General features: G+C 42.4%; 1 protein-coding gene across 3 annotated transcripts in view; it reads right to left on the bottom strand.

Annotated features, from left to right (window-relative positions):
- The window catches only part of CEP85L (centrosomal protein 85 like), a 118965-nt gene that overhangs the window by 67493 nt on the left and 40197 nt on the right, over window positions 1-11275 (bottom strand). For all 3 annotated transcript variants that reach the window (XM_067293800.1, XM_067293801.1, XM_067293802.1), the window contains one exon: window positions 3436-4202. In XM_067293800.1, the coding sequence (XP_067149901.1) occupies window positions 3436-4202 (767 nt within the window). The remainder of the gene's footprint in view (window positions 1-3435; window positions 4203-11275) is intronic.

The raw sequence follows: 11275 nt of genomic DNA, 5'->3' as shown, positions 1-11275 counted from the left end.
ACATTCAGATAACAGCAAAGTTTAAGAAATGTGCATTTACAGGAACACATACAGATTTCATATACAGATTTCTATATGGTTCCCAGTTCAGTCAGTGGGAACCCCTGTCACATTATAATTATTTTTTCCTTTAACATAGGCCCAATCATGTACTTACTTTGGGGCTAAGAAAAGCAAACAAAAAAACAAAAACAAATAAGTACTATAAAGATGACGCTTGCTGAAAAATCTTTCAATCAGCTATACATGGAAAATAATTAGACATACGGTGAAACATGAATTCTGCATGGAAGTTATTTTTTCCTGAAGTACTGTTAAAATCTGTCTCTTGGAAATGCATAGGGAAATGTTTACCTACAGAAGGCATACGTTAAGCAGCACACGTTAACTAGAGAAGAGAAATTTCATTTACAATTCCATGATGTTACAAAATAATCATAGGCTAGGTCCTCCTTGGAGGCTTATTTCAGAAACATGTGAACACCGCATCCCCAGAGAAACCACGCAGCGTCTCTGCAGAGGCACTCTGTGGTGGATCCACAGCACCCGTTCCTGCCATTTCAAAACCAAGTATGTCCTCAAGGAGGACCTCAGGAGGGCTGCAGCCTTCTATCCACTGCTCTGGGTCTTCCTTGTGATACACAGTAAGTGTTCTACTTTAAACACTGTTGTTTAGAATTTGAATGGAAATGTCAAGTATTACCCCCCCACACACTCACCCCAACAACACAGACCCCAACAACAACAAGCAGAAGCTAAATTCGGCCAAATTCAGACTATAAAGGAAGCTGAGATTTTCTGAGAGTATTTAACCTTTGGAACAGCTTTTAAGGGCCGTAATACATTTTTTTTTCAGTCAACTTCAATTGAAACCTTGACTGGTTTTCTAAAAATAAACTCTAATCCATAGTTTTTCAACTGTTGCCTATGCATGAAGGATAAATGGTGCATCGTGGCCTGTGAGGACATAATATGGTCTACAGATACTATCTGCTCCTGAACTGCCGGTCCTCAAAATCAACACAGCAAATTGTTGCAGTCTATTCTGACTTCTCTAGTGAGAGTTGCCTTTTACTGTCTCTCCCTCTACCAGTCTGCCTTAAAGATGGACAAAGCTGCACCAGAACCTTAGTTAAAACCAGATAGCTTCGTTTTCTGTTTGTGACAATGGTGGTTTTAAAGCAGAATCATCATAAATGGTAATTTTTTCTTTCCTCCAAAAACCACTGCATATCTATCAGTGCACATACTCACTTATTAAAAGCAGAAAGAACAAAAATAATCCCTGCTGACATGAAAGAGAAAACAATAATTCTAAAATTCTAAAGAGCGTGGGTCGTTTTTTTGTTTGTTTTTTGTTTTTTTTAAATCACCAACTTTTTCCAAAACTTTCTCATGCTCTCCGAGGTTATATTCTTAGGTATATATTCCACCTGGGCTGTCATTTTCTTAATTTCTCAGAAATAATGGCATAGCAGTTACCAGGACAGTATACACACACACAGTACAACTACAATGAGGCTCTAAAAATAAAAACCAAAAAGCATTAAGACAGGAAGTAACACTCTTTAAGCCCTGAAGCTTCTCTTTCTCTCAGCCGCATCCATGCTGTGCTCTCTCCTGGCAGCCTCGAGCGGCGGGGGCCGACGGGGAGGGCCAGCAGGGAGCCTGGCAGAGCCCAGGCCCCCCCAGCTCTTGCACACCCCGACTTTCTGTTTCTCTGCGTCCCATTTCACAGCCCCATCTTCTCACTGGAGGAGGTCTAACAGATGGCGCCAAGGCCCAGCGCTCTGACTCCGAGCCGGACCACTGAAAGTGCTTGTTCAGCAACCTAGAGCTTCCCCACGTGCCCTGACTTGCTGGTACGTTCCCACCTCGCAACAGCTCAGGAAGCTGGGGGAGCAGAGGAAAACCTACAGAAAACATGCAGTGTAACAGCTCCGAGCACTTCCCTCATTATCGTGGGCTGACCCTGACAGGATAGGATCATTTCTTCGAAGTCAGGATTCTAAATATAGATCTATCACTGCTGATACAGATATAAAAACAGCAGGGGCGAGTCAAACAGTTTTCAACAAAACTTTATCCTCATGTGTTACTATCTCAAGACTCAAAAGCTATGGCACTGTTTTATGAATTTGGCCAAAAAGATGGCTAATGTCTGTGCCCCCCGTACCGGCTCTGTTCAAGACAGCCAGGCAGCAGCACCTGTATACCTTTAGTGGGGACAGAGTTTTTTGAACAGTGACCGCAATACACACGGAGCTTCCCCTGCTTCGAACATGCACCTTTGCCTTCATACAACAAGAGAACACCTCTACTGAATCACAGTAGGAGAGAGAAAGGAGAGGTGAAAACAACCTGGAAGCTGTTTCAACCCGGGCAAAAATACCAGCTTCTGAAACGCCCATCCTGCCAAACGAAACGATGCGAAAGCTGCACAAGACAGGATGAAGCGACATATACATAAACACAAGAAAGAACGAAAAAAGGTTACTCTGAGCATTTATTTAAATCCAAAAGAAGAACTCCTAGGCACAGCATAATCCATGTGAGCCTCACACGCACTGCCGTGACTCTTCAGTCCAGCTGCACGTTTCTAGCTGTTCAGGAAGAGCCGAATGACAGAGCACACTAGGATGCCCACAGCGGGTGACAGCTCCCCATGCCTCCTGCAGTTCCTGCGGGACACCAGCAGCTGTCAGCTGCCAGGAGCCCCCCCAGCAGCGCCACCGACCACAGAGCTAGCCAACGCCTGACACCTCAGCTCGGACAGGACTTCAGTGGCACAGGGCCCGCAAGCTGCCCCAGCTTGGCCCCAGGCAATTCTTGAATCTCTGGCAAGCTCAGAAAAAGAACAGGGCTTCTGTAGGCACAGGGATAGTTTAAAGGGTGGCTAACTGGAATGATGTCAGGTTTTTAAGAGAGATCATTAAGGACTAATATTAGTTTGGCCGAATTAACTGGCTTCAATTCTTTTTTAAATTTAAAAAATCCCATCAACATTAAGAGCAAACTTGGATTTTGAGAACCTCTAAATTTGCCAGTCTTTCTTCTACACAAAATGGAAGAGGAAACAAAATTTAAGAGCCATGGCTAATATATTCTCAGGCTGGAGAAAACAGGTATTTTACTCATACAGCTAGATTTTACTACATACAGCTTAGATACCTCTGCTCAGAGAACATCCTAGCCTAACTTTTATCTCCTTTCAGGAAAATTTGTGTATCGTAATGGGTTTCGGATTTGTTGGCACTCAAATAACAGTGAGAAACAAACAGCAGGATCCCAAATCAAAGTTTAAACACACCACCACTTGATTTAGAGGACCTGCTCCCCTTCCTACATATTGTATTAAAAACTTGCCTGATGTTATTTCTCAGGTATAACGCATGATGCCACATGATGGCAGCAAAAAACAAGCTTTAGCCTCACCTGCGCAGGCTGTTCACCTCCCAGTCTGAAGTCGTCAAGCTGCTGTGCATGCCACACAGCCACACCGTACAACTCCTCAGCGCTCCTGCATTCCAGGGGATTTGCACGTAACTGTTCTTTAAGCCACATCTGAGTCCTCACTGCTGGCTGTATGGGAGCTCCACTTACAGCCTGCTGTCCCAGAGTTGCATATCTCGGTCCGAAAGCTTCACAGCTGGCTGCCATAGATTTGCTTTCAGGTAAGGCACTGTAGGTCAAGTCTAAGGCATGTCTCCTACTTGAGGAATCTGAAACAAAGTCATCTTTGCTGCATGATTCAAATTTGTATTTGCAGTCTAGTAGGGAAGATCGTTTTTTCCCCATTTCTTTGTCCTCAATTTTTAGCAGCTCCATGCTATCATGCAAACAACTTGGCCCATTTGTCCTTAGTTGCGGTGACATAGCTTTGTCTGTACTAACCCTGGAGTCCGCTGAATGACTACTTTCATCCTGGCTGCAAGTATTTGGAGAGCTGAGTTTAGACAAGGAGGACCATTTTCTTACAGGTCTTGCATCTTTCATGTCAAGAGAACTGTCCAGGATGCTCTGATTTCTGCCTCCTCCCGACCATACAAAGCTTGTACTCCATTTTGAGCCTTCAGACTTGAAAGCTTCCCTGTGTTTGGAAAGCGAAGAGCTGGCATTAGATGGCATCACATGGGCAGTGGGAATAGAAACCAGTGATCGGCTGGGCTTAAACGAGGATGTACCACTTGAAGTTGAATGATCTGGGAAGAAAGATTCATCATGTAAGTACGTACAATACAGAATTCATACAAGCATCCCTGAGCAGATCACAAAACATCAAGCTCAAGATGAAATGCAAAAATAGAAGGAGAACAGGTATCAAGACAAAAAAAAGTCTTCTGTAACATTCAAGATTGAGTTTGCTCAGGCACCATCATTAGAGAAGTGTACTAAGTAGCAGCAGCAGCTCCAGACACTGTAGCAAGCTGCAGACAGGAGGTAGTGGTCATTCCCTGGCTTCAAGGTGGCAGGCTGGATTTTCTTCCCCCTCCCCACACAATTTTGAGATAGCTTCTGCACGGCAAGTGTTACAGGCAGCACAATTGGGGAAGCCCAGTACTGGTTCCTCTTCTATCACCCCCTCCTCACTCTTCAAAGGAAACAGAGTTTGCTATGCAACTATTCATCCGTTTTGTAACTCACCGTTTTCAAACTACGCTTCCCCAAGGGATATGCTAAAAAAACAGGATTCTGTAAAATTCTATGTTCCTTCCTGTTTGTTTTTTTTAAACTGACCCAGATAAGACACCACACAGAAATTGCATGTAGCTTAATTTATGAAATCTGTCCCAAGCTGAAATACCAAGAACAGAGAAATTAGGGAGGTGATATGCAGGAGGTGAATAAAGAAGAACAAAGATGATAGAGATAAAGGAGAGGTTTCTGAGCACCAACAGGCAGTTCTCATGTGCCCAGCAACAGCTGCTCAGCATCACAGGCTGTGGGCAACCAGAAATAGGCACCTAATCCTCTCATCACAGCATCAGCACCCACCAGGTCGCATGGCTGCACCTTACCCAAGCTGCTCATATTGCTCTTTAGGTTTAAAAGCAGATAAATGCAATAGAAGTGTAAGGATAAGAAAGGTACACTCTTATTGCATTCATCCTAACCTACAGAAATTTATTTCTTTGGAGTTTCTCAGCCAGTATTAAGAGTTCATAGTAGGACAATTAAAAGATAACCAGTTGCTCTAGAACTACAACTAGTGTATCAAGTTTGATGGCTACAGTACATCGATGGGATTTGGTGAAGGCTGGAACAGGGTTTCAGTCAGGCATCTCTTTCAAGAATATTTTTGATCCAATATACTATGCCACAGATGGAAGCAAGAAAAGAGCTTCCAATGGTGTGGCAGCTTTTAGAAAGGGCAGTACTTCTTCTGTCACTCATCAAAATAAAGACGCCCCGATCCCCAACTTGCATGCTCCTACTCCCTAGTCAGGACCAGACTTCACCACTCCTTGCACTTGCAGCACAACACAAAATAACACAGCTCTGCAGCCACACTCCTCATATTACAGAAGAAGCATTATAAGCATATATAGGATAATAAACAGTTCCCTGAACACTGACTGATACCTGTTTACTACACACTTGTCTTCCAGCCGATCATTCAAGGACCCTAAGAAGACTGAATTTCTTCCTGAAGCCTTTCTGCCTCCTCACGGGTCACTGCCTCACCAGGTACTTTCCTGTCTCGAAGTGTAAGCTCACCCCACGTTGTGTCTTGCCTCTGCTGCCCACTTTCACTGTAGCTGGAGGAACAGAGCTATCTTTAAGACTTCTATCAATCTGTCATATCTGGCTGAAATGGACCGACAGTTTAAAAGTTATTCATATGGTGGTGATGATCGTCAGAAGATATACATAGCTTGATCACATCAGGAAAAGGGAAACGGAGTAAAGAATACTGCCAGGTTGTTACCTAACGAATCATAACTGCCAATGAATGTGAAGCACCATGCTTTTCATGTAAAAGGAAAGCAATCCTTCCTCCTCCCTGCATTCTTCCTTTAAAAATTCAACCTTGCAGAGAGAAACATTTTTCTCAGCTGCCTTCTCTGCCTTGGCACTGCTCCAGATGTGGGACATATTAAAGAAGACAAAGAAGGCTACACAATCCATTTTGACTGGAAGGAATCCCTGTCTTCCGACCAAACACATCTGCGTGCACACAGCTACGACAGCAGTGAAGGCAGGGGGATGCAACATAATAAGCTCTCGAAATCTCAATATGCCCACCACATGCAACCAATCTGCCCGTGCCAGGTACAGTAGCAGCAGCCCCAAACTCTGCCTTCCTGTCTTGTCTCACAGATCAGCAGACGCTTGCACACAGGCAGCCACCACAGATCAGGTATACCCTGCTAGCGTGTGCAGCAGGGGCTGCCAGCTTCCAGCTCAAGATGAGAGGGCTGGAGTCTCAAAGATACATGTTGGGAGATGAAGAGCGCAGGGCTAGAGTCCTACTTTCTGGGAGCATTCAACAGAAGATAGGAGAGAGACTCCTGCTCAGAAAAATGGAGGAAAAACGCATAGTACAAATAAACGCACCTCCTCTTGTACAGGTACCATTTAGTCAAGAGCAGCTGCCTTACTGACAGCTGAACTAATTTCTATACTATATCTTACCCAGAAGCTGAATTTGGCACAGCACAAAGAGCTGAAGGAAATATCCACAGGCATTTTTATAGCCAAAGGCAAAAGCATATATTAGGATCCAAAAAGAACCTCTTCAACTGCAGAGACCTATGTTACAGGCTATACAGATTTCTATGAGTATAAGTGTCACATCTGCAAGGAAGGGCAAGAGAAGAAATCATGTGTGTGTGCATGTGCAAAAGTACACACTTCTGTGCCAAGAAAATTAAAATAGCAGTATAACATTTTTAGTCTGAAATACTGACTTAAGGTCACCTGCACACTATCTTAGACTGGAATTAAAAAAAAAGCCAACAATAATTAGAAGTATATGAACTCCCTCACTTATTTCCATTAGAGTACGCATAGCTACACCTATTCCTATGTGGTGGACTTTCTTTTATTTCTCCTTCTTCTATTCAAATTTAAGTTCTGAGTTAGACCTAAACTTCTTCACTCGCTTCCAATTCTTAACTGTTCATATGAAGTAAACTTGGAATATGCCATGTACATCCAACTTCAAATTATCTGATAATTTGTTTTAAAGTGAAACATCTTGTAATTTTGGCTTTAACTAGCCATAATTAGACTTCCCATTAATGCTCACTGAAACATATGAGAAAGTTCACGCATCTCCTTAAAGCATATTGCTTCAGTCTGCCTGGATGGCAGGCTCAGCTGGGAAGAGCCAGTCTGCCTTCTCAAGCATCTCCTCACAACACAAAGCTTCAAACGCAGAAATTTCACTGAAAATAAGAATGAACCCAGAAAACATTGTGAAGTTCTTAAAATGCATTACTTCTCTAGCCATGGGAATAAGTTGCATCCAGCCAAATCCTGCCAAAGAGGATTTTACCAAAAAGCAATTTTTTTCCCTTCCAAATAGTCAAGGGTAAACAAATGACTATTTCAGGATTAGAAGTACTCTCATCTCAGCATTACTCAAACAGGTTTCACTTCATTGAGCTAGTTTTTATTTGGAAAAAGATTACACCCATTCTTAAACATGGCCTCCGTGTCTCCAAAGTCTTGCAATGCTTAAGACTGTTCTTGTTAATGAAAACTAAGTTGCTACAAATTTTCCTTCAAACGGCATCAAGATTATGCCTCAAAGTGCATGAAATCTCACTTTTCAATTACCCTAATATTCTTTTTTCTTTATCCCCCCTAAAAATGGTCCCTAGAATACTTACTTAATAGGCATTCCATTTTAATGGCTGATCCAATACTTCCCAAACCACATAAATAAAAGAATTGGAAAAGTTATTTTAAAAACATGTTACAAGATTTTTACCACACAATGCCAGTGGATGGAAACAAATATGAAGAGCTTTTCATATGGCTTTATTACAATCTTGTGTTATACTTCTGAACTATTTCATTACTACACATCTGGCACAGAAGTTAAGACAGGATCAATTTTTGCCTTACTGAAATTCTAATTGCAGAAATCTCATTTAAATGGGACATAACATAGCAGAAGCTTTGTTCTGAAGAAAGGGGAGAAGAAAGAAATCCTTCAACATAGGGTTACTCAACTCCTCCTACTCATTTTTATATATATATTTATTTATTTTAATCACTGGGGCCAACTAAATTTATCCTAACTAAAAGGAAATCTCTGAAGCTATTTTTCAGGCCAGATACCCAATATACTCATCCAACTACTAAAAATCCTTACCTGTTGTCCAATGGTGAGTTACAATGCAGAGAGACAGAGAAGGTTCACAGTCACCCTGAATTACTGCTTTAGGGGAGAAGTGAAACTCGTAGTTTAAGAACCCTGCTCTACAAGTACCCATGTACTTCTGGATGTAACAGTTTCCTTCTCACTCCGTGTTTTTATTATCAAACAATAGCAGAGCAATCAGCTAATACAGTTTCCCAGCTGTTCCCTTCAAATAAAACCCAAAATGCATACGACATGCATGTTTATGGGAGGCATGTGTACTAATGCCACTGAAAACAGAGAACCTTCCTTGCGTGAAGGACTTTGAAGCCTGACATTTTATCCAGCTTATAATTAGAAAGCCCTGACCATGGAGAAAAAAGACAGTATTAAACACAGCTGACCTTCTCTTCCTGCACTGTCCCCAACATCAACATAAATTACCCCACTCCAGGAAAGTAAGTCAAATTTATTCTTATTAACTGAACTGAAAACAAAGGGGGAAGTCATCCCTTTATAATACAAACTAAAAGTCTTAAGTGTGACTAAGCTTTGGTGTACAGGAGAACTTATGTTCATTACAGGATGTCTGCTCTTCCAAATGACTCTCTGAACTGTTCTGTAACTCTTAGCTGCCCGAACCCCAGCAGTAAGCCACATGTCAGCTTAGTGTCCGATGTACTTATTGAAGAAACCGGGAGCCATCACCCTACCACCATGCCCCTCTACCACCACCCACCACTCTACCAGCATGCCAAGAGGCACGTGGCTGCCTCTTAGAAGTCTCCAAAAGAGCTACTTCCAACAACAGAAGTGTCCAAGCTCTCCTGGGAGTCAAAAATGAAGAGCACGGGCTGTGCCATGGCTAGGGTCAGAGCTACAACGCTTCTGTGGTCCTCCTACTCATCTGCTTACAAACTGGACTAGCCTTAATGCAGAGGAGTCAAACGAGGCAACCGGGGGATCTCAGACTGGAGAAGCAGATGGCCAGCCCTAACAAAAAGCACTGAAGAGACCGACTTACCCTCTGGAAGCAAAAGCATGCCTTTTCAGGATGCAGTGGCCAGTCACAGGAATACTTTTTCACTATCTACAAATCTTCACCACTCTTGACAAATTCTTTTCGTATTACTTCAAATTTACCAGGTCAAAATATAAGAGGTTAATGAATGGAGGAAATCTCTGCAAATAAATCTCTTCCAAAGAATAAATAAATATAAGCACACATCATAGAAGGCTGAATCAGAAACGGAAGCACTACAAATGTCTAAGTTTTCTTCTACACGTAACAAATTATGTATGAGAGAGTGAGCCTGAATTACACCTATAATTTCTAAACATTATTTGTTTATAAAGTGCTGTGCTTGAACACCAAGAAACTAAAACATAAGAGGAAAAGAAGAAAGCAATCTTGCTACAGGCAAAATAATCATTAAAAATACTATGATGGGTGAGTGAAGAGTTAACAGGACTGAAGTTTGTCAATTGATATGCAAAAGAACTGATAGCATAAGAGCTGACTGCGCAAAGCTGTTGAACAGAGGATTTAACAGGACTAAAGTCGTCTACCAACCGATATGCGCAAGGACTGATATGCACAAGGCTGCGGAATGATTAACAAGACTGGAGAAGTGAAGTCTGCCACCTGGAATCTGCACGGACCCCCGGGGAGGGAAGAAGCAATACGGAGGTGCTGTGGTCTTGCCTTGCTAGCAGGGTCCTCCCAGCAGACAAACAAACAGTCTTGTGATTGCGAAACTTGCTAAAAGTCAGCAAAAGCAGTGTTTGCCCAGAGCCCCAGCCGTATAAAAAGAGACTTGGGAGCTAGGAGAGTTTGAGCAGGGACGGGAACGTGACCTGACAATCCTCTCCGGCTGGACCGTGAGTATCCCCCCCCACCTCCCCTTTTCCTGGGACGCTGGGTTAAGGTAACTCCTCGAGGTTGAGAGTCCTCTCACTAGGAGAGTGAACAAGAAAGCTTTCAAGTAGGGATAAGCAGTCCTTCCAATTAATAACGCAGTAATCGACGGTTTCAGGTTATCCTTTCTAAATTAGTAACTGATGGTTTTGTGTTATCCTTCCTAAATTAGTAATCGCATTATTTTAATGGATGTTACTAATCCAAGAACTTGTGTGAGGAAATAAACATCTTTTTATTATTTATAATAAAATTTATTTATATCTTTTTATTACTGTCGCAGTCATTGCTATTGAACCTTCATAGCATGACAGCGTGACATGCTAATTGCGCTTACTGTCAGTAAACTGATTTGCCTGGGTCACACTTATGCCTTCACTGCAAAAACAGTCACGTAGTGCTCAGAAGCAAGTTCAGTTAACACTGGGGAGGGGGAGGGGAAAGCAGAAAGTTCTGCGGCTTCCAGCACCACCAGTTACTGCACTGGTGGAGCGTTGATCAGAACTCCTTTACGTAAGGAGCAGATGGCAAAATCAGAGTCAAACCTTCTACATTATTTGAAGCTGATTCCTGCAATATCTTCTGTAATCCACTGTGTTGCATACCAAAAAAGCCAGGCTGTGACAAAAACTTATTTTCAAGAACGAGAGTCATTCAGAAATCTCCCTAAATCACAAACAGTACAAACACTAGAAGCCAGAACTATTGCAAAGGAAAACTGAACAGGTTGCAGAGGAGACAGGATTTTTAAGAACTCATGCAGTTTTGCTGCTTTTATTATTTCCCTTCAAAGTCCTGGCCCACCTACAAAGAGCATCCTCACAGAAAAGATGCATGATGAAATACTGGTAAAGCCACTACCCCTGAGCAATTATGTTATTGTAGGGAGGATGAGGAAAGAAAACAAACGGCAGGCCAGCCTCAGAGGCCTCCAACAACCTGCAAAACACACCCACCTACAAGAGGAGTTTAAAGTATTTTCAATTATCAGAGTAGAAAACAGTGCTGGCCAAAATGAAGGCTGTACACAGAGGTGTAAGGGC

Source organism: Apteryx mantelli, chromosome 3 (assembly GCF_036417845.1).
Source record: "Apteryx mantelli isolate bAptMan1 chromosome 3, bAptMan1.hap1, whole genome shotgun sequence".
NCBI lineage: Eukaryota > Metazoa > Chordata > Aves > Apterygiformes > Apterygidae > Apteryx > Apteryx mantelli.
This window is presented reverse-complemented; position numbering and strand designations above follow the sequence as displayed.